At 35.0% G+C, this 23,782-nt stretch overlaps 1 protein-coding gene across 2 annotated transcripts in view; it reads left to right on the forward strand.

Annotated features, from left to right (window-relative positions):
* CSMD3 (CUB and Sushi multiple domains 3) overlaps positions 1-23,782 on the forward strand; it is a 1,080,374-nt gene that overhangs the window by 503,805 nt on the left and 552,787 nt on the right. For both annotated transcript variants that reach the window (XM_003782396.2, XM_003782397.2), the window contains one exon: positions 7,976-8,097. In XM_003782396.2, coding sequence (XP_003782444.1) covers positions 7,976-8,097 — 122 coding nt within the window. The remainder of the gene's footprint in view (positions 1-7,975; positions 8,098-23,782) is intronic.

Below are 23,782 nucleotides of genomic sequence, written 5' to 3' on the forward strand. Positions count from 1 at the left end.
ACTAATCTCATTACATCCCTTGGGAGAGGCCATTCAGAGCACATGAATAACTACATGGTATAATCACATAATAATTTTAGGCCTTTCAGAGATTACAACTGATATAGTCCAACTACGTAACTTTTACAAGTGAAGGAACTGAAGTCCAGATGGTTTAAATGTGTTCAAGTGCAGCCACCTAAGTGGAGGATATAGGGATAGTTGAAGATACGAAGCTATTTGGACTTCATTCTACAGGCTCCTTTAGAGACCTGTAGGCTGTCATATTCCTCATAACAAACCTTCAGAAACCTTTCAGCAATCCCAATAGATAGTCTTAGAACAGCAGACCATAGAACTTAATTATTCCTATAAGAGTTAGTGAATCCCTGGTGGATAATAACATTCAACATGGGTAGAAGCTTCAATTAGTAGTTTCTAGTAGTTAGGAGATTGGATTTAGAAGCTACTAAATCCAAGGGGTGGGAGGCATCAAAGGAAAGCATAAATCAAATCAAATCTTTGCTGTGACTCTCTGTATGTTAATCATTTACTCCTTCATTCATTTAGGGTCTTCTATGTGACAGGTGCTGTTCTATGCACTAGAGATAGGTGGTGAGCAAAACCTGGTCCTTGCTTTTTGAAGCTAACATTCTAATATGGAAAATATACAATAAGCAACTGTATATATGTGAAAGCCATAGTTAAGAAATTAGAGTTTAGGAAGATTCATCAGAACAGGCCACTTATGGAATACTATCTGAGCAGAAAGTTATACCAGATGAGAAACACTGCATGTGCTAGGAAATTACAGTGGAACATACTTGGTATGTTTAAAGAATTACAAGTGGGTGAGTAGAAAGATGTTAATAGAATATATAAATCCTGAGGATTTGTTGGAACAGAATCACAAAAGTCTTTCCATATTATAAAAAATTCATGAAGGAGAAATTCAAAAAAGAAAACTCAAGAAGGAGAGTGTGAAAGGTATACTTCAGGGCAAAAGGATCCACAGACAACTCCATACAATCCCCAAGTGGAATAGCCTGTGTAAAAAGCATCCTTCACCTATGAATCACAGCCGCCTTACTCAACCAAAAAATAAAATGTCAGCTTGTCTTCCTTATGTAGTTGAAACACTGTATTTAGCACAAATCTAAATGCCTGAAGGTTATAGTTAAAGCAAAACATATTTCATTGTACTTAAATTTATTCCTAGATTTTCTAAAATTATGGTTAACTGTCTATGTCTGACCTGAGGGACTAGAAGGAATATATTGAGAGAGAGGATAGGGATGAATTTTTGGCTTCTGTTCCTACACATATCAAGGTAAACAGCATTGTTCTGTAGATATTGGTTCATTTTATTCCACAAACTAAACTGTAAAGGCATAGTATAGTGACTTCATATTCCTTTTTAAACACAAAGTTGGCAATCATCCTACCACTCTGGGAGGCCAAGGCAGGTGGATCGTCTGAGCTCAGGAGTTCAAGGTCAACCTGAGCAAAAATGAGACCCTGTCTCTACTAAAAATAGAAAAAGTAGCCAGGAATTGTGGTGGATGCCTGTAATCCCAGCTACTCAGGAGGCTGAGGCAAGGGGATCTCTTGAGTCCAAGAGTTTGAGGTTGCTTTGAGCTACGATGATGCCATGGAAGTCTATGTAAGGCAGCAGAGTGCGACTCTGTCTCAAAAAACAAACAAATAAACAAGGTGGCACGTGTATAATAAAAGCAAGATACTGCAAAATGATAACTCTGTCAAAGGCACTAATCACAGATACAGAAAATATGTGTATAAAAATTAGCTAATTTACTATTTCCTTATAAACTGCTCAACTGAGGAGGTTTGTATCTTTATGAGAATAAGCTTTCTGATTCAAAACATGGCCTATCTTTCTACTCTATAAGTTTTATTTGGTGTCCTTCACACACATTGTTGTTTCAATGAATTGATGTTTTACATTTGAATTTCCATTGTTGTTATTAAGAAACCCATACATTTTGATGTGAATATATATTTTTAAAGCCAACTTGTGGGACTCAAATATAACATTCTGTACGGTAGTAGATACATTACTAAGTCTCTTGAATTTTATAAAACAAAAATCATATTCCATGTAAATGTTGGCATGTTGCTTCTACACATTTTAGAATCCTTTTCAAATTTTTCTTATTTTTTTCTTTGCCTAGAACTTCTAAGACAGCTTTCAATATCATCACTAATTGTGTGCATCCATGTTTTGTTCTAACTTTTAATGGCAAAAGTTGTCATATTTTATTATATCACCCAATGGTTCTTTTGATTCTGTACATTCATTATCATATTTGGAAGGATTTTTCCTTTTCTACTGTTTATATTTTTCTTAACAATTAAGTCAGGAATTTAAGTTGAATTTACCAAATGTACTACTTTACCATGTAGTACATCTGCTGTCATCACAGTTACTTTTTTCCTTTGTCTTATTAAAGGCTACGTGGAGGAATATAATGAATACCAAAGTAAAGTGTAAATAAAACATAATTCAAAATAAATACCAATCTTCTATAGTGTGACAAAGTGACACTTCTAAAGTTCATGGACATATGAATATTAAAAGATAATCAAGAAAATTATGAAAGAAAACAGTGGAAAGATTTGTACCATCTGTAATAAAAGAGATTAAAAATATGGTACTGGTAGAGGCACAATCATAGATCAGTAAATCAGTAAAATAAAATAAGGGCTCAGACGCATGTATGGATTTTTATGTGTGTGTGTACACATATATGTATATGTGCAGTATAAAAATATGAAATGGTATTTTTAATTACTTAGCTCTAAGACAGAATTTGCCATTAGTTCTCCCTTATTTACTAATTAAATATAAAACTGAAAATATGAGCAATAAATAGAGATGCTATTTCCACGTTAGGTTTTTTTTTTTTTGAGACAGAGCCTCAAGCTGTCCCCCTGGGTAGAATGCCGTGGCATCTCAGCTCACAGCAACCTCCAACTCCTGGGCTCAAGCGAGTCTCCTGCCTCCGCCTCCCAAGTAGCTGGGACCACAGGTGCCCACCACAACACCCGGCTATTTTTTGGTTGCAGCCGTCATTGTTGTTTGGCGGGTCCGGGCTGGGGATTCGAACCCGCCACCTTAGGTGTATGTGGCTGGCGCCTTAGCAGATTGAGCTATAGGCACCGAGCCTCCACGTTAGGTTTAAAGAAAGCTTTCCTAAGCAAGATATAAAGCACAGGCCCTAAAAGAAAACACTGATATATTTACATAGATTAAAAACAGTTCGCAGTGAAAAATTAATTTAAAGCAAAATTAAAAACAATAAAAGGCTATCAGAAGACATTTGCAGCACACATATAAATGATTAATATTTATAATTTACAGTAAGCACCTTTAAATCAACAAGGATAGAACAATTAAAACCAAGAAAATATACAAATAGAAAGATGAGAGCAAAAGACATTGAGACAATAAAAACTTCTGTTAAATCACATTAGAAATGTGGAGAGAGAATTGGAAATTAAAACGTTGTCATCTTTCACTGAATAACAAAAAATTGTTGCTGCTGTTACTGTGTATTTTAGTGGGAGAGTGAGGAATTCTTCTTTTTCTTATACCATTTTTGAAAGTATACTGAGCAAGCGTCTGGAGAGTAATTTAGTCATATTTATCAAAATTAAAATGCTCACATATTGTGACTTTCTTCTAAAGAAATTTGGAAGAAATTTTGTTCTTCTACAGAATTTTAGAATCTTCTAAAAAACAAGCATAAATCATAGCACATGTGTTGATATAGACAACAAAATCTTTGTTCATATATTATGTTTCACAGTTGGAAAGAGAAACACAAACCTTTGCTACTATGGAAAACAAACAGCTACACAACTCAGTGGCTTACCACCATAAATAACTTTTCTACTCAGTTGTGTTATATGTTGGTTGTTGTGGGTGAACTGCTGCAGCTTTGCTGAAATACCAGGCCTTTTCTTTCCCTAACCTAGGATTAAGGAAACTTCCCAATTATTATGTACTATTTTGGAGTGAAAAGCTTTCAAAAATTTGTAATACTTTTATCACTACCGTTGGGACTCCTAAAAATCTGTGAAATAGATGTATGTGTACTGATCTAGAACAGTCCTAAGAGAATAAACATTTTCAGAAGAATAGACATAGAATTAGCTCAGTGTCTTAAAAATCATAAACACACATAACAACAAGAAATGTGTAAAACTACGTACACATAAAAAGGAAAATTCTGCAGGTGTACAGCCTATCTTGTTAAGTGGTTACTGGCAGGTTTGGATGGAACCAGATAAGAAATCCAAAATATTTACAGGTAATTTTTGCTTGTAATGTTTATAAGTGTTGCTTCTTTATTTTTATGGAAAGAGAAAATTATTTTCAAAAGGGATAGTTTCCCAGTCTGAAACATTTATTTATTTATTCATTTTTAGAGATAGATTCTCACTTTATCACCCTCTGTAGAGTGCGGTCGCGTCACAGCTCACAGCAAACTCCAATTTCTGGGCTTAGGCGATTCTCTTGCCTCAGCCTCCCAAGTAGCTGGGACTACAGGCACCTGCCAAATGCCTGCCTATTTTTTTGTGTTGAAGTTTGGCTGAGGCCAGGTTTGTACCCACCACTCTCCATTCTCCATATATGGGATTGGTGCCCTACCCACTGAGCCATAGGCACCAGCCAGTCTGAAACATATTTATAAGGATTTTTCATCAGCATGACGAAAGTACTTATTTTACAGTCTATTTAAGAACTGTGCCAATTCATACAAAGAATTTGAATATTAGTTTCTTTAGCAAATATTCCTACACTATGAAAACCACTGTAATAGCAGTTAACATAAATGATAAATAAAGACTATAAATGTATATATTTTAGAAGATAAAGCATACCAGAGAATTATCAAATAGTAAGTACCACTCAGAGAAGCAGGATGTCCTATTAGAAAGTGACAGCTACTTATTTTAAACCAATCATGTTGTGATTGCTGTGAAATTCTCATTGCTATTATATACAAAGTTCTTAGAATCTTGATAACTGTATCCTCTATCAGGTCACTAGCAAGCACTTAGACACTTTTAAGATGTGCTTTTAAATAATGTGCTATGAACATTAGTCCTTTACAGAATCCTGCACAGAGGAATTAGGAACACTTCTTACAGAAAAAAAAGTAGCATATCATCTTGGTTTTGTTAAAATAAATAGAATTTTTTGCAAGTAAATGTAAGAAGCAATAATATTCTAGATTTGGGGAGTATCACAAAAAGGGTGGAAAATTATAAAGAGTAGAATATGTTCAAAAAAAGAGCAAGATGTCTGTTCTTTCTAAGGAAAGTGTGTGATTGTGCAAAATGGTGGGAGATTGTGCTGGAAAAGAAATTAAAGTCCTTATGGGAATAATTTTATATCCTACATTGGGCAGTTTGTAATTTATCTTATAGAAAATAGATATCTAATTTTCATATTTAGGAAATGAACTGTATGCTTTAGAAACACAACTATGGTAGCACTAAGGAGGGCGGAACAGACAGAGGAAATGGAGGCCAGAGAGGGAGGGAGGGAGTGGCCACTAGCATGAGAGGAGTAATGAAGAAGCGCCAGGCACTGCGAAGAGAAGGAAGAAGGAAAACAGATGTTTCAGAGGAATACATGGATCTTGAGGGATGCTCAGTATGGCAGGCAGGTGGATGGACTTGTTAAGAAATGTAGCTGAACGCTCCCTAGAAAACATTTCATGGAATGTCCAGTACACAGAAAATTAATCTAACAATCAAGAGAAAAGCCAAAGCTGGTGACGTCCATTCGAGAGCAATCAACAAAGAAATGGGAATTTAAGTCATGGGAGTGAATTAGTGTAAGTGTTCAGAGAGATCATTGAACAAATAGAAAAGCAGCTATGAAATCAATTTAGAATTATGCAACTTAAGGGTCAGATGGAAAAAATAGAACCAGAGAAGACAATATGGTATAGCAGAACAATTAAAAACATGTAAGCAAACAGTGAAGATTGCTTAGTACTATATAAGGGAAGGCAGAACATTTCAAACGATGCTTACAAAAACTTTACTACTGAGAAATCAAGTGTGTGGAAAAAAATGAAAAGACACTATTATGTTTAGCAATTAGGAGGGTGTAGATGGCATTCAGAAGGCAATGTCAATGCTGAATTGGGAGTTAGATACTGAAATAGTTTCAAGGGCAAATGAGGGGGAAGAAAATGAAATGGTGAGCATAGAAGATTCCTATAAAGGTGGTAAAAGGGAAAAATGATTGATAGTAATGTTGAAGGAAAAAATACCGTTTATTATTTTCTCCATGTGCCAAATAGTATGGTTGTATTGTTCAAAATAAAATGTACCATTAGGTATTAAGTCATCACAAAATAGAACCTTCGAGTTGAGGAAAAGTTGTCTGTGATAGATTTATGCTGAAATATAAGGCAAAAGGTATAAACTAGTAAAGGAATCTATGTTGAACATACTGGACAGACAAACATTTAGTGACAGAAGACTCTGAGTCAGAGGCCTGAGCTCAAATCCTGACTCCGCTATATACTAGCAGAGTGACCTTGGCCAAGTCAGGCCAACTTTTGGGATCACCATTAAGTGATTTTCAAGGTATATCTCAACTTCAGGAATCTGAGGCAGGAAGATCACTAGAGGCCAGGCCTTCAAAGCTGCAGTGACCTACGCCTGTGCCTCTGCATGTGATTCTGGATAACGGAACACAACCTGATCTCTAAATAAATTTTTGAAAAGACTTAAGCACATCTGGAAATATACATATAGCTATACATTCTTTAAAAATACAACAGGATACTAATACTAAAGGATTAGAAAAGGATAACATAGGTAGGTTTTTATTTTTATTAAGCTTTTAATTTTTATATAATTACAAACATACCTGAGGTTGCAAGACATAACACAGAGAGACCCCGTATGCCCTTTGCCCAGCTTTCGGCAGTGATATGGTCAGGATACAGAACATCCAATGCCACAAACACCCCTTACACGGAGCCTTTACATCCCAATCAGCTCCTTTCCTTTCTCCTTCACCTTTTACTCTAGGCAACCACAATTCCTCCACTATTTCCATAATTGTATTGTTTCAAGGACGTTACATAAATAGTATGAGATAGTAGACAATCTTTTAAGATCGACTTCATTTCCTCAACAATAATTCTCAAGAGTTATCAGAGTTGTTGCAGGTACTGATGGATTAACATGCACATATTAATAGTTCCTTCCTTCTTATTGCTGAGTGATATTCCATGTTTTGAATATGGCAAAGTCTTTTAATGGAGTGGGGCAATGAAATTCGAATCAAAAGTAGTGACACCAAGGAACTCTGTGCTGATCAAGAAAGAAGATAAGAACAAGCACTAGTACTTTCATTAAGCAAAATAATAATAATAATAATAATAAAGAGTTATAAAACTAAGGAAATATTATAACTTTCAACTTTTATGGGAATTCGTTCAAATTATTTAAATATAGCTCTTTTTATAGTCTTAGTGGTCTAATTCACAGTCAAAGACAGAAAGAATAGTTTTAATATTGATATCTCTCAATGTGCTATTGTGAGTATGAGGGTATGTAATAAATTGAAATCAAAACAATTTTTAATTAATCCAAGGCTTTACTTACCTCTTTTTGTAGATTTTTGTTAACACAATATTGGGTAAATATATCTCTCTATAATTAAACTAACCTATTTACAGTCACAGGACAATTTATTATGTCTCACACTTCTATACATAAGTAGTGTTTGAGTAATGTAGAATATTTTGAGATTGTGAATCTACGAGGACAAAAAATAATTGTAATTTGATAAGTGGCATTAAAATGGCATTATATATATTTCAATGTGATTATAATTTTGCAATTTTGAAGTTAGAGTCTATTTGCAGGGTTTTTTGTTGTTTTTTTTTTTTAACTTTAATTTTATGTGTGGCATTTTAAAATGCAATTTCTCTTTTAGTGAAGACATGTGGCTCTAATCTTCAAGGACCAAGTGGTACCTTTACGTCTCCCAACTTTCCATTCCAGTATGACAGCAATGCACAATGCGTCTGGGTCATCACAGCAGTGAATACTAACAAGGTAAGGGAGAACCATCTGCAGTAAAAAGTCATAATCATCATGACAAAGGCAAAGAGGTCATAAGGAAAATATTCATAACTCAAATACGGTTTTGATATTTCGGACCCATTTACAAAACAAATTTATATGAGAAATATTGGGAAAAATAAACTAAAACTAAGGTGACTCTTCTCTCAGTTACTAACACGATAGTTCTCAGTGACTGTTTCTGAGATACTTCTTTGAAAGGTCCTTATGTATTTTTCTTATTTTTTTTTAGGGAATAATGAATAATGGCTTAATGTCTTTTCTGCCCAACACATTGTTCAGTTGTCTTATGTTTTCATACATGACGGGCTTTCATTTCAGTGTTCCTCTGTCACTGCAGATCACAGAGCTGTTTGTCAGCAATTGTTGATTTCAGGTGCTCTGTATTCATAGATGATTCATATTATGGATATTTCAAAATGTTCGATTGTCTTTCTGTTTCATTGTGAAAGGAGAAATGCAGCTACGTGGTGCATGTGCCACGATACTTCAAACACAATTATTACACAGTGAGTGTGAGGCAGATGAAAGCTTAGCTAGTGTTAATCTCCTGCTCTTTCGAGCTTGCTTCTCCGTGTAGCTGGGCTTTTGTGCCAGTGGAGAGGATCTAAATAGGAAAATCAAAATTTCTCTTGGATCCTTTGATCATATGATATCTTCTCTGGGTTTGATTAAAGAATGCTTGGAGCCGATAAAATTGGGTCAGATTGTAGCTCAAATACTGATTTATAGTTTTCTGATAACTTGCATTTATTTAACCTGTCTGAAGTTTAGTTTATTTATCTATGAAATGTGAATAATAAGGGAACGTATTTCACAGTATTATGAGAAATAAGTAAGATCGTGCACAAAGAGAGGTGGTGAGAGTTAGTAAGTACTTGAAATACATTCATTCATTATTAAATAAAGGGTATACTACCTCCAGGAACGTCTCCCGTCACTATCAAATTCTTGAAATGTAATCCTCAGAGCAGCGGAGTTGGTTTAAACATTGGTTATCAATTACATTTGCCTCTGAGAAGAGCCCTAATTTATAAATCAGAACTGCTCTGCTCCAAAGTATCTAAATAAATGTGGGAAAATCACAGCTCAATTCCCTCAGCTGCATAAAGGAAATCATTTTGTCCACCCAACTTGTGTCTCAGCTCAGTTCAGTCCAGCACATTTTGATTTACTTCTCTGGGCAGATTATTGGTTGTTGAGAAAATTAAAAAAAATAAATAAATAAAACCCAAAAAACAATGAAGTGCTTGGAAAATGAACTAACATTTGTTGACCATTTGACAGCGTGCTGTATACTATTTTCAGCCCTGTTTTTCCAGAGCATGTTGTGAATTATTTAATCCTCATAGAACAACTATTAGGGAGATGGGTACTTTCATTATAGCATCTGCATTTAAGTGAAACTCTAAAAGAACTTGTCCAAGATCACATAACTAGCACAGGTTAGAGTTGTACAATTTACAAGTGTGTTTATGTAGGAAAATGTATCTCTCACTCAGAAATAAGTGCCATTTACTAAAATAGGCATGAAGCAAATCTATTACAAGACTTGGGACAAACACATTATATTAATTTTTCATTGCAATGGAAATATTTTTTGGGTTATGGTTTATCCCTATAATTGTAATCAAAGTGTGATATGATCGCATGTTCTGTATATCTGCTTTTCTAACTTTAAATCATTAATTGTCACATATCTATTTGTTTATCTTACCTAATCTGCTAAACTCTTATCTCTTATTTTTCTCCCTGTAAGTTATATTTATTATATTAGGAAGTTACATAATTGCTTTCACTTCTCAGCTATTTTTATCAAATTGCTAAATGTAGGCATTACATTTTGTTCTGTTGGTTTATCTCTATTTTAAGATGTCATGTAGAGTTTGCTTTATAAGGATTTTTAATAATGAGCCACAGTAAGAATCATGCCCCAGTTCTCACACACACACACACACACACTCACTCACAAATACATTTAAACACACACAAATACAGAGTTCTACACATAAATGTACGTTTATATTTTCCATTCTAAAATTAATCTATTTACTTTTAAAACACTGGCTATGTTCTACTATATCAATTTCAGCACATAATTTGAAAAATACTGTTGGAAGTATTTGTTTCCATAGATTATCATCCTGGAGCCCTTTTTAGAAGGCAATTGCTAGCAAAATCATAAATATATATAATTAGTATAAATTAATATTACTAATTAGTATAAATCTCAATTAAGAAAGGTGATTAAACCCTCAATATCTATAATTTTCTCTCATAATTACTGCTTGTGTTTTTCTTTATATTTGATAACTTTAAAAGCAATTAGGGTGTACTAAAATGTCCCAAACAAATACATTGTTGATGGAAAAAGCTGGATTAAATTAATTGAGCCACAGGTTTCCATCTGGGCTGTCACTCCTTGCTCTGTAATTTTAGCCATGATCACTGACTCCTGGGAGCCACAGTTTCTGTTGTTCATGCACTAGAATTCATAAGACCATATTATAACATTGTTGTATTAATTAGATAATAGCATGAAATTCTTTTGTTTTTTTGAGATAGAGTTTCACTTGGTCATTCTCAGTAGAGTGCCATGCCATCACGTCTTAGCTCACAGCAACCTTAAACTCTTGGGTTCAAGCTGTCCTCTTGCCTCAACCTCCCAAATAGCTGGGACTACAGGTGCCTGCCACAACGTGCAGCTATTTTTTAGAGATGGGGTTTTGCTCTAGCTCAGGCTGGTCTTGAACCTGTGAACTCAGGTAATCTACCCACCTTGGCTTCCCAAGTGCTCGGATTAGCATGAAATTCTTGATGCAAAATAGGATACTTTAAATGACACATTATTATAGCTGAATGATACCGTCTTATCAAGAAACATACTTCCCTTTGCTTATTTGTTGGACTTATGTATAAATGCAAAATAATTATTACATATTATTTTCTTCTATGTTTGATTAGGTTGTTAAATAACTTATAGGTGACTAAGTCTTATTCCAAAATATCAAACCTTAAATTACATGCATAGTTACTGAGTAGTTCACAAACATGATACAATTAAATTCTCTAAAAATAAAATGTAATGACTGAGCATTGCAATCTTGGGTAATAAACATTTCAGCGTTGCTTTCTGACCCTTCTGCAAGGTCTCTAAGGGGGTATTTTCTTTAATTGTCAAATTTGAATGATCATATAACCATAGTACAGGGCTTCTTCATAATAGCAAGTTAAAATATTAGAACTGGTACTTTAACCTGGTCATTTAATTAATCATTCTTCCTGCATTAAGATACATATTCAACATTAGGCCCTGTGTGAAATGAATAAAGATCTAACTGAATCTGTTCTTAATCTCTGTATCTCTTATGATCATTTTTCTCAGTTTCAAAAAAGACATGTATTACTTTTACTTGTCCAACTGAAGTATTAAATTGTTACATTGCTTGAATCTAAATAAAACCCTGGAGAATTAGAGTAGGAAATTCCAGTAGGAAATTAATAGCTCCTGAAGGACAATTCTTGAAAACAAAACAAAAAGATATTGAAAGGTAGAAGTGCACCTTATTTTATGCAGACAACAAACTCATAGAAATGCCCACATTGGCCCCTATATATAAACTCTTACAAATGCCCACGTTGGCCCCTGTACACCCATCACTGCACAGACATATCTATGTCTGCATATGTCCTTTCTATCTACCTATGTTCTCATCAGTCATCTATCATGTATTTACAATTCATTGCATCTGTCAATTTCAGTGCATCTATGTTTTTTCTCTTCTATGCATAGAACTCATGATACATAGAAAGATATTATAAGCAAATTTGAATTAAAACATACTGTCTGAGTTTTATGAACAGAAACAAGTTCTGATTTGTATGACTAATTTTAGAATGTTTCCACTTATAGATCTGGTAGACATTTTCTATAAATTGACTGAACTAATGATGCAAGATTTTGAGGAAACTATATTTAAGGTATTTGTAAAGTTAGAGGATGGCAGAAATTGAATCTTTGCAGCTATTTGCATTTAGAATGTTTTAAAAAAATAGGTGTCAATTTAAAATTGTAAAAATGTATGGTTTCCAAAATCTCTTGATTTATGTGAGCAAGAGTTTAAAGACTATTGGTCCAGATCAGCACTGTCCAATAGAAATAAAATGTGAGCCACATATTTAATTGTAAATTTTCTGGTAGCCTATTTAAAAAATAAAATTAATCATAATTTTATATTTAACCTGAATGATATTACTTTCAGCATCTAATTGGCATAAAATTGCAACAATATACTACCTTTTTTCTTTCTTAATCTTTGAAATCTAGATCTTATCTAACAATTTCAAGGCATCTCAATTAAGACTGTCCTTATTTCTAGTATTCATTGGCCAGATGTTGCCAGTGGTTCCTCTATTGAAGTCTTCCATCACCACAGAGAGTTTTGTTGTATTGCTCTGGTGTGAAGAAAGCAAGCCCATGATGGTAGGAATTGAGGAGATTAAATGCCCCATTCCAAGGTTACTGCCCCAGGTATAGTTTTTGCAAGGACTTCAAAGAAAACAAAAAATCATTTTTATTTACAAAAGTGATTCTGCAGGTCATGGAGTTTTAGAATTCTCAGCCTTATCACAAGCATCCAAATGTTTCTATTCCACATTTCAGGTTCACAGTTCTTCTAAATTAGTGGCCTAATGACCACAAGAGATAGTTTGTGAGTCTATAAATGAAGCTTGCTTTGTGATTACCTAACTCACATAATTAAATTTTGGGTATAGCTTTTAGCTGTACCTTTGTAGTGCTATAAGATCACCATAAAAAATTATTTCATTTACCCTGATTTGAGTTATAATTTTGCTTTTTTCTGACTCCAATACAGTCATCAATAACCAACTCCCTCCATTGCCCTTGTAGTCTCTAGTGTGTTAGCCATCAAGTACTACAACTCCTTACTTTCCCTCTAAATCTTGCCTTCAATGTTGTTTCATCCCAATGACAAGAAATTCACAATTGTAGATACCATTTTCTACTGCCCAGGAAATCAACTCCATTCAAGGTCAAAAAATAGTTAAACTCTCCTACCTCTTCTTTGAGGGTCTATTTCTTGCAGTCACTCTTGATATAAAGGAATACATTAATCAAGGTCTGGTCAGAAAAATCTAATGCACATTGGCTATGTAACACAATGGAATTTAATTTGGAGAATTATACAGATATTGTAATGAATGAAGAATAAAAATTAATGCGGAAGCAATAATTGTATAGACAGATATCCTTAGAACTGGAGGAAGAAAAGGAAACATATTATATTACCAGCATCTAAGACTGGTGCAGTAAGGACTTTATGTAACTGGTGCTCAGATTTTAAAAGAAGAGATATATCATAGTTGATAGACCTCTGATTAAAGCGTGTAAGCCAGTGGGTTTATACAGATTCTAAAGTCAGCTAGATAAAGATTCTGAGAAATGTAATTTTCAGTGTCCCAATCTAAATTTTAACAGGCAGAATATAGAAGTATTGGTTTAGAGTTAAGAGCCAGCACATAAATAGCACAATATTGCTACAAAGTAATATGGGAGAAGCAGCAGGTGGAGTTTAAAAAACTTCTCTTTGTTACATTTGAAGTATCTGTTAGATGTTCAGGGGTGGATCTCTGCTGTTATGTTGCCATTGCTTCTGCTCTGCAACTTCTTCCCATGAAATTTCTGGTAGATTCCGGAACTTTTCCTGCAGAATCAAAACTGATCTCTCTCTCTCTCTCTCTCTTTTAAAACTTAAAACCTTTCCTTCGTTCTGAGTTGATATGGTATCCAATGTCATACTGACTGGTCAGTCATCTTAAAACCTCTCCCTAAATAATGTCCTTATAAGGAATTATGCAGGAACAGAATTTGTATCTATGGTTCAAAAGCTCTGAATTCTTGCACAGGTCATCTTGCCTCCTTGAATCTCAGGTTTCTCATCTTTACATCAGGAATAATTATCCTCGCCTCCGCATGCTATAGGAGTGTTGAAGGATTGAGCAACTTAATAAATCAAGCAGCATGTTGTATATTAGCTTATCTTGCAAATTGAGGCAATAGCATATGTTTATTATTGAAACCATTTCTTATTTGAGAGATGATGTTAGGTGAGAGACATCAAGCAAACCATTGTATATCTGTAGAGTTAGGCTGAGTGACTAAAGATGTTTAAGCATAAGAATAGTACAAAGCTTATAGTGGGTGCCTCGTTAACATTTGTTATATAAATTAAATAATTGAAATAAATAAGCAAAACACAGAAACATATGAGGGAATTAGTAGGCATTTTGCTCCAGTGGCGTCTAAAATTTTTGTATAATAGGCAAAAGATATGTTGTTGGCATTTAGACTACTTTATAAATGAATGTTAGCAATATTTATATTTGATAATGTTTTTACCCACATATTATTTTCTTAAGAGCTACCATAGGGCACAGTTATTGGATTTTTCATATGGTTCTAGAAAAATTCCATTATAATATTTTATGTTATCCTGACACATAGATTTGGTATGTGGAAGTGACAGGATAAATAAGATCTCCCCTTATCTTTTCATAGATACCTGCCCCACACTTAAATCAGGAATAATTATCCTTGCCTCTCCATGTTATAGGAGTGTCAAAGGATTGAGCAACTTAATAAATCAAGGTAAAAAAGGACAATGTTTTCTAGCAATGGATAATATCCCTTTCTAGACTGGTAATATTACTCTTCTCATTATTTTAAAATACACGTAGTGGAGGTCTAATTTATAATAGATTTAAATAAATAAATTAGGCAATATTACTTTCATACATCCTCTACAACATTTGAGCCCATGTTTTTTTCTTTGGAACCATAAAATTTCCTAGTACTGCTTATTCCCATAAATTTTCGGACGTCAGAATATACCCTTCACCTACACCGGTAAAACTAAACATTTCTTGGTCCATCATTGGAGCGAGCCTTTGCCACCTCATATAATCTGCCCATGTACAAACACTACCTCTTTTTGCCAAATATCTGCAGGTTTGATACCTGTGACAAGCTTTCATGCCAGGTCTGAAACCTCAGGCAGGCGTAGAGACTGTTACTGTTCTGAAGACGGCAGCTGTCTCTGTTTAGCTTCTTCAAAACACAGGCCTAAGGGAAATTGTATACAGCTTATTTATTAAGAAAAGGCACCCAGAAGAAACAATGAACAGTGGGGGAACCAGGACAGAAAAAGATTTAAGCAAAGATCTAATTTCAGGCAAAATCCAAACCAAAATCTCATGCCGTGTAAATTATGTCTAACAACTGATCCTAAATCAAGTCAAGGGGTCTGAGCTCTGTGGACTAAGAGTTACCCAAGTCTTTCAGGGATCATGTTTGGGCTAAGTGCTTCTCACAGCCCATCAGTAGTCTTCAGCAGACTTAATGCTATGAGAATCTAGAGGCAAATGCACACAGTGTATGGAAGACAGTGAACAGGTCATAGAGAGGAATCCAAGGAGCCTGGATGGAGATCCACCACAATAGACTAGATACTAACGAGAGTGAACCCCAGGCAGCAGATCAGGAATAAACTGAAATCAATGCCAGGTTGGCAGTAACACCCAGTCATGATTCAGGAAAACCCAGAGAGTAAAGTGCAGATCTTGATATAGAACATATTATGGGGACTAGGGAACCAACTAGAAGATTGCTTAAGCCAGGGAAAGTAGGCGCAGTCAGTATTTATCAAATATCCCAGGTTGGCAGTATGGGTACTATTAAAGGTGTTGGCTTTTTATTTCTCATCCTCATGTATGAATTATACCTCAGGAAGATTTCCTTAGAAATCCCTATCCCTGCCAAGGACACTGTTTCTTTGTCCAAATAGTTTATGTAGTTGACATATTTTATTTACAATAAAATATTACCTTTGTAGGCATAATGAACAGATATTAGAAAATAAACAGATATTAATAAAGAACTTGAAATATTTCACATTTTCAAAGTATTATCTTTGGATAGAGGACTATAGGGGTTTTTCCCCTTTAATTATGTGCTAATAAAAAATTCTATTAAATTATAATAGGACCTATGCCAAATCTTATAATAAAATATATTACAGAATAAGTTAATTGAAGGAAAAAGAAGGTTTTGGTATAAAGTGATTGATACTGAGTACTATTGAGTACTTTCTTGTGTTTGAAGTTTCCCTTCCCTGCCTCTTTATTCTCTGTTTCCTGAATATTCCCTACCTATTCATTCTTTTGGCAGGGCTTATCTTCCTTTGCCATCTCCTTAAAAATTAATGTTCCTTAATATTATAAATTCAAAGTTGGTAAATTCTACGCTCTTTTTCTCTTCCTTTGTACATCTATGAGTCCATTGAATTTATAATAGCTCATTAACATTTCTCAACGTTGCTTAAATCTCCTGTGTCGTATAGGTTTTCATTATTCTCCTTGCGATTATCAGCCAACTTTCCAAATAGTAAATCTTCATCTCATTTCAATGCCTACTTCAAGTCTGTTGACTCTCAAAAAGTCTAGTATGATTTTTTTTTTTTCTAAAATGGAATAATGTTTTTCTCCTGGCAAAATATTTAAATGGACCTGCGTAGATTTACAGGTGGAGTCACGGACAACCTGGACTTTTGCTTCTACACCATGCTCAACATCCCTTGCCTACTAAATGTCCAGAGCTCTTTAGTTGGGGCATATGTTGCTCCCTCTGTAGGGAGTGCACTTTTCCACTTCGTGCCTCTCTAAACTTGTGAATCTCTTTATTCTCTAGAGCTCAATCTTTCACTTTCTCATGGAAGCCTGTCCTGTCCTCCCTTCTAGATTGGTTTAGGAAAGGCTACTCTGCATACTGACTTATTGTTATCATATTATATTATAATTGTTTGACCCCTCATCTAGTTTCCTTAGTTCAACCTTTAAGGGCAGAAACCATTTCTTCAGTCATTGCATCTTTAACATCCAAAGAAATAGCTGTCGTGGGCGAATTTTTGATGAATATTTATTGAAATAATGGATTGATTATTTGGGGAAAAATATTGACTGTTTCATTTCCATGTTGCTAGCTTTTCTTAAGAAGGACTCTGGTTCTTACAAAAGAAATAGGCCAAGTATACAAAAGGCAAAGTATTTTTTTCACTGTTTCTCCCACTCGTAACCATAGGGTATCCCTACCACTTTAACCTCAATGTTATAATTGTTTTGAAATGATATGCGGAATTAGAGCTGTGTTACATGATAATTTGGCATAAATAGTAAGGAATTCACATCAATTATGGGAATCAATATACTTTATACAGCCAAATATGATAGCTTTGTGGTTGACACTGGAGAGAAAAAGAAGAGACAAACACAGAAATCCTTAATTAACAACAAAGAATTAAACAAGACATGTATTTGTTCTGAGACTGATAGTGTCTCTGCTCTAAGATTTCCTCAGGGACATGGGCTAACTCACTATTCCACCATTCCAGAGTGTGGCAATTCCTCAGATTGAAATATGGTACCTCACATATTCTTGGGAAGTGGTGCAGAACAAGGAAAACAACGAACAAATAAAAGCTATTTCTTAAGAAAGATTCCCTGAATGTGCTTCCACTTATATCTTTTTTTAACCATACTTTAGCAACATGCTCATAGCAACTACAAGAGTAAATGGAAAATATAGTTTTTATTAAGGACAAATTTGTACTAGCTAGAAATTCTACTACCATGAAAAAAAAAAAAGGTAAATGGCTGTTACACATATTTAGTCCAAAATTGATGAGCGAATAAGGAATATCCCTATTTAAGTACTATCTGTTAAGATAAAAGATTTTAGAAAAACAATAATATTATTACTATTAACAACATTAGATTGGATATGAATTGGGGGGCATGTGATAGCTATTATATACTAAGTTCCTTTTATGTATTATTTCACTTAAACTTCTCATTAATTGTAAGAAGCAGTCACTATTATTTTATTCATTCTATAGGTACAGAAACAAGATGAAGAACGTAAAGGCACTTGTCTAAATTTGCAAGTGGCCATACTAAAGAAAATATGAATTATGAAGGTGTGATGGTGTTAGGGAGGTTGTGGTTCTATTGCTACTATAAAAAATTACAACAATCTTAGGGGCTTAAAGCACCACATTTTTACTATCTTAGCATTTTCGTTATCTTACAGTTCTATAGGTTAGTAGTCTAGTACAGGCCATATGACAATAAATTAAGGTATCACCACCTGTGTTTTGGAAGCTCTAGAAAAGAATGTTTCCTGCTGATTCATGTTGTTGACAGAAATCAGTTCCTTGGAGTGGTAGGACAAATGGCCCAGTTTTTTGGTGGTTCTTGGCTCTGAGCTCTCAGTCCTTCTTTCTTCTTCAAAGCCAATAAAGGTGTGTCTAATCCTTCTGATCCTGTGTTTCTGTTGCACATTCTTTGATTTCTACTTTTAAGGATTTGTATGATTATATCAGGTCTACATAGCAAATCCAGGATAAACTTTTCATCTCAGAGCTCTTAAACTTAATCTTGTCTGAAGTTCATTTTACTGTGCAAACTACATATTCACAGGATCCCCAGGAAGAGCATGGCCACCTTTAGGAGATCATTATTCTGCCTACTGCAGGTGATAATGAGAAAGAGCAAGGAAATTGGGGAGCAAAAGACTTTTAGGGAGTGGAGTCCTCCTATGGGAAGTGCTGTCCCACAAAGGAAACAGAGAACTCTTGTTCATATCCAAGACACAGAAAAATGATAAAGGCAAATTTGAATTCTTGACTTAAGCTCCATTTTGTTCCCTTTCCTTCCCAGAAAGATCTTTTTATATATAGGCAGAATTAAATATTTCATTATTTTAAGATCCCATATCATCCCCATTTCACAGCTTTCATTCTCTGCCCTTGTTACTCAAAGATTATGCATCTTCTTAAGAAGACAATATGAACGGTAGAAAGCATTTGTGGCCAGAGCAGCTCAACAACAGCTTTTTAACCACTTGGGATACTCTGAGAGGATGAGGCGTGTGGATCCTATGAGCTTGGAGTTTGAGACCAGCCTGTGCAAGTGCAAGACCCCATCTCTACTAAAAATAGAAGAACAAACAAACAAACAAATAAAAATCTGAGCAGAGCATTCTGGCCAACACCTGTAGAGTCCCAGCTAACCAAGTGGCTGAGACAAGATGATTAACTGTCTGAGCCTAAGAGTTTGAGGTTGCTGTGGGCTAGGAAGACATTGTACTCTGCGCAAGGTCACAGAGTGAGACTCTGTCTAAATAAATAAAGTTTTAGCAACCTGTTGTTTATTATGTATGTTTCGATATGTTTTAATTGCAACACTACAGGTTGCAATTGTGCTAAAGTCAGATGGAGAGTTATTTTAACATCTTGAAAACTGAAGCAACATAAAATTCTTTGTTTTTACATTATGGGAATTTATTACTCCTAATAATGATCATTGACTTTCAGTATTGTATTTTATGACAGAATATCACTCTGTTTCCTTCAGGTTGAGGCCATGGCATCATCATAGCTCACAGCAACTTTAGACTCTTAGAACCCTTAGGTTCAAGCCATCCTCCTGCCTCAGCCTTTTGAGTAGCTGGTATTACAGATGCCTGCCACAACATCCAGCCAATTTCTCTATTTTAGTAGAGACAGTGTCTCACTTTTACACCAGCTAGTCTTGAACTCCTGAGTTTAAGCAATCCACCTGCCTCAGCCTCCTAGAGTGTTAGGATTACAACTATGAGCCACTGTGCCCAGCCAGTATTTTACTTTCTTTTGAAGATGAGGTACCACTCATCAAATATTTGGGAATTGTGAATATTTGCCCTATTTCCTTTTTATATTTTCTATTGTTGATCCTAAGATTTCCTTATATTCCAATACGTATGCATATATAAAAAGGACCTAGTTATATATGAATACACATTACACAGTTATATAATGAATCGCAGATTATCTCCAAAAACTTATCTGGGCTTCTGTTTTCTCAATAGTAAAATAAAGATAATAATACATTCTCTGTAGGGCTCTTGAAAGGATTATATGAGATAACACATGCAATGCACTTAGAACAAGGCCCAGAATATAAATCTTCATATATTAGCCATAATAAAATTATTTACTACTATTACTGCTACTGCAACTTCTACCACAAACACCAGCACCACTACTATTACATTTCCAGAGTGTGGTGAGGTATGTCCCTGCCAAAGTTTGAACTTAGAGGCCTACTGCGTAGATAACATATGCTCTTACACATTTTAGAACTTGAAATATTCTTGTCAAGACTCCCTTCTGATGTTAGCCATCAGAAGCCATCAGCAGATGCTTTTGATAAAGAGAATAAACTGCTACCAAGACAGCCTAAAGAAGAGCATGGAGAGAGCTGTGAACTTTTGTTTCCCTTCACTGAGATATTTTGCTGCAGAACGGAAGGCTATGTTAATGACAACCTCAGAGTTCATGGGGACCACACTCAATGTCCTGGATCATTGTTTCCTGCTCAAGATGCCTAACCCATTAACAACAGCTGCAGGTGGGTGGGGAAGAGAAAGCCGGACTGTGATATTGTACCTGCGTTGCCGTTGCTCACCCTTCTTGCTGTCATCGCTCTTTGGGGATCCTATAATCTCTAACCAATGAGGAAGAGAGTCTTTAGGATTATTAGATAATCCTCATATAGCCAGTCATGTGGTGTTCACATTATCAAAGTTTATAAATCTAATTCCCGTGCTCAGCATTCCGTATAGTCTTTGCATTTTCGTTCCTCCACACCTAGCAATACAACCACACACACTGAGGATACCGGGGAAAGGATGGTAGGGAGCAACATCTGCAGGAACAGGATGTGGCATCTCTGCCTTTTCTACTGGAATGTCTTCCATACCGTCCTTATAAAGTCTCAGTCTGTAGTGATCTCTCACAGCTAAGAACAAGCCTAGAAGATTTCTTATATCTCATAGTGGCCAGATGAATACCAATAATATAAATCCTAGACTTTACCTGTGAGAGCCTACATTTTTATTGCATGGAATCAGAGAAAAAAGGACAAATTTCCTGCCTTCAGGCAAATTCTAGATAGTACCTTAAACTGACAATACAAGGGTAAGCACAGAAATAACGTGGTCACAATGTGAAGGACTCACCCTGAGCAGAATAAGAGGAGGGGAGGGGATTTTTCTGAGATTATATTTAAGCCATATTGAAAGATGATAAGAGACTAACAATGCAGAGAGCAGAGTATATGGGACAGAAGAAAAAATGCTCGTAAAAGCCCGTGATGACCCGGATGTCTTCTGGAAACTAAAAGGATAACGGGTTCTGTGGCACAGTAGATAGAAGAGGGCCGGATGATATGGAGGTTGTAGAGTTAAATAAGACCCAGGACACACAGAACTCTCTGGAATTCACACAACAGTGGAACAGTGGAAGAGAAACCATAGATAAGCATGATAATAAATTAAATTGTTTCCCTCTTATGTTATTCAGGTTTCTCTCCCGTCACCTCTCACCTCCTCCATTACTGATCACCTCGCCATCTCTGTTTTCTTACCTTGCTTTCTTTTAATAACACTTCATAACCCTCACTTCTTTATGATAATGTGAAGACTTACTTTATAATATAATGGAATATGATCCCTTCTTATTTATTTCATCCTTCCCCAATGAACTGAGGGGAGTTTGTCTGTATCCAAAGCACTAGATGAGTTCTCGGTAGAAAATAGGTTCTTAAATATGGTTGGAATGAATTAAATACATTGAGATGCTTTCCTTTTTTTAATAGGACCATTATATTATCTTATTTATATCCAAAACTTAAAAAAACAAGGACTTACTAATTGAAGTGCAGTCCAAAATTGTAAGGATGAACTGAAGACCAGAATTAGAATCCACTGCCTGGGTAACGATGTGTAAAAGCATACAGTACCTTTCTCTCTGTTACAGTAGCCGTTACGATTGTATGTCTAATTACTTTGAGCAGTTATTTCATTTTTTATTCTGGAGTTGAAGATTCTATGTATTGATATAAAAATACATAGGCATAGGGCCGTGCCTGTGGCTCAGTGAGTGGGGCACCAGCCCCATTTAGGGAGGGTGGCAGGTTCAAACCCTGCCCTGGCCAAACTATAACAAAAAATAGCCGGGCATCCTGGTGGATACCTGTAGTCCCAGCTGCTAGGGAGGCTGAGGCAAGAGAATCACCTAAGCCCAGGAGTTGGAGGTTGCTGTGAGTTGTGACACTATGGCACTCTACCAAGGGCAATGAAGTGAGGCTCTGTCTCTAAAAAAAAAAAAAAAAATACATATATATATATATATATATACACACACACACACCTGTGGCCTGGATGACATCATTATTAATGAGTGACAAAACCAGAAAAAAGTAACTATCTTTTCAAATATACTTTAGTGAACCTCATGAATAATTATTTTACAAAGTGTTTTGGGTATATTCATCCTAACATACAAATTCATAAGGAATATCCTCCATAATGAGCTACCACAATCAAGAATATTATTGTCAGGAATTTTCTTTAACCTGTAAATTCAAGTAGATCATTTTTATTTACTATGGTATCTATGATATTTAAGTTATATGCTCCAATAGCTAGGCATAAATAAATGATAGAATATAAGACATGGTTTAGTACCGTTGTTTTATAGATTTAATATTTGATGCACTTTTCGTTTTATGTAGCTTCTTCCTTTCAGTGAAACATTTGTAGTGCTTTATTTAATCTGTCATTGTTACATACCAGCAATCCCCCAAAGGCAAAGACCAGTGCACAGATATAAAAGGAATAGAAAAATAAAACAAAGCTAAAAGCTTTTATCATTCCATCAATATTGCTCTGTGTCCCCAGACGCTTCTCCTCCCCTGTCTCTAAAATATGAACCCTTGAAAGAATTGCAACTATTAACCTGATGCTGGCAGCAAAGTGGATGAACCTAGAGAATTCCCTGACCTGGCACTTCACATTTTTGAATGGTCTCACCCAGTCTTGAGCTATATCTCCTGTACACATAATGAAACATCTGAATAAAATATTATAGTGTATAATTCTTCTAGAAGATTATAGATTATTTTCTATAAAATAAGATTAATTTTCAATGAATAAATAGTGGATTTGTATGTGTTATACTTCAAGCCTTTTTTTTTTTTTTTGAGATAGTGTCTCACTCTGTCACCCTGTGTAGAGTGCCCTGGCTTCATAGCTTATAGCAATCTCAAACTCTGGGGCTCAAGCCATCCTCTTGCCTCAGCTTCCTGAATATTAAGCCTTTTATAATAGTTACTTATTTCACAAAGTTCATGTAAATATTCCCTGTGTATTTATTTTTTTAAATAGACAATTTAGGATAATTTTTAATTAAACATATATTATGAACACTAATTTTCTGTATACATGAGGAATACAAACAACTTAACAATATGCATTACAAAAGTAATTAAATTTTAAAATGATTGTGAGGGGTATTATTTTTAAATTTACTGCATATTCTGCTCTGCCTGAATTAGACATGTTCAAAAAATAACATTTGATAAAATATTCCTGCAAGAAAAAATATTTTTGTGGGGACTTGAACAGTACTTTCATATGTGTGAAAAAATGAAAAGGAAGAAATGCTTACAATCATTTCTGTTTGAAGTGCAGAAATCTTGA

The sequence above is a fragment of the Otolemur garnettii genome, unplaced genomic scaffold, assembly GCF_000181295.1.
Source record: "Otolemur garnettii isolate 467f Iridium unplaced genomic scaffold, OtoGar3 scaffold00004, whole genome shotgun sequence".
NCBI classification, from domain to species: Eukaryota; Metazoa; Chordata; class Mammalia; order Primates; family Galagidae; genus Otolemur; species Otolemur garnettii.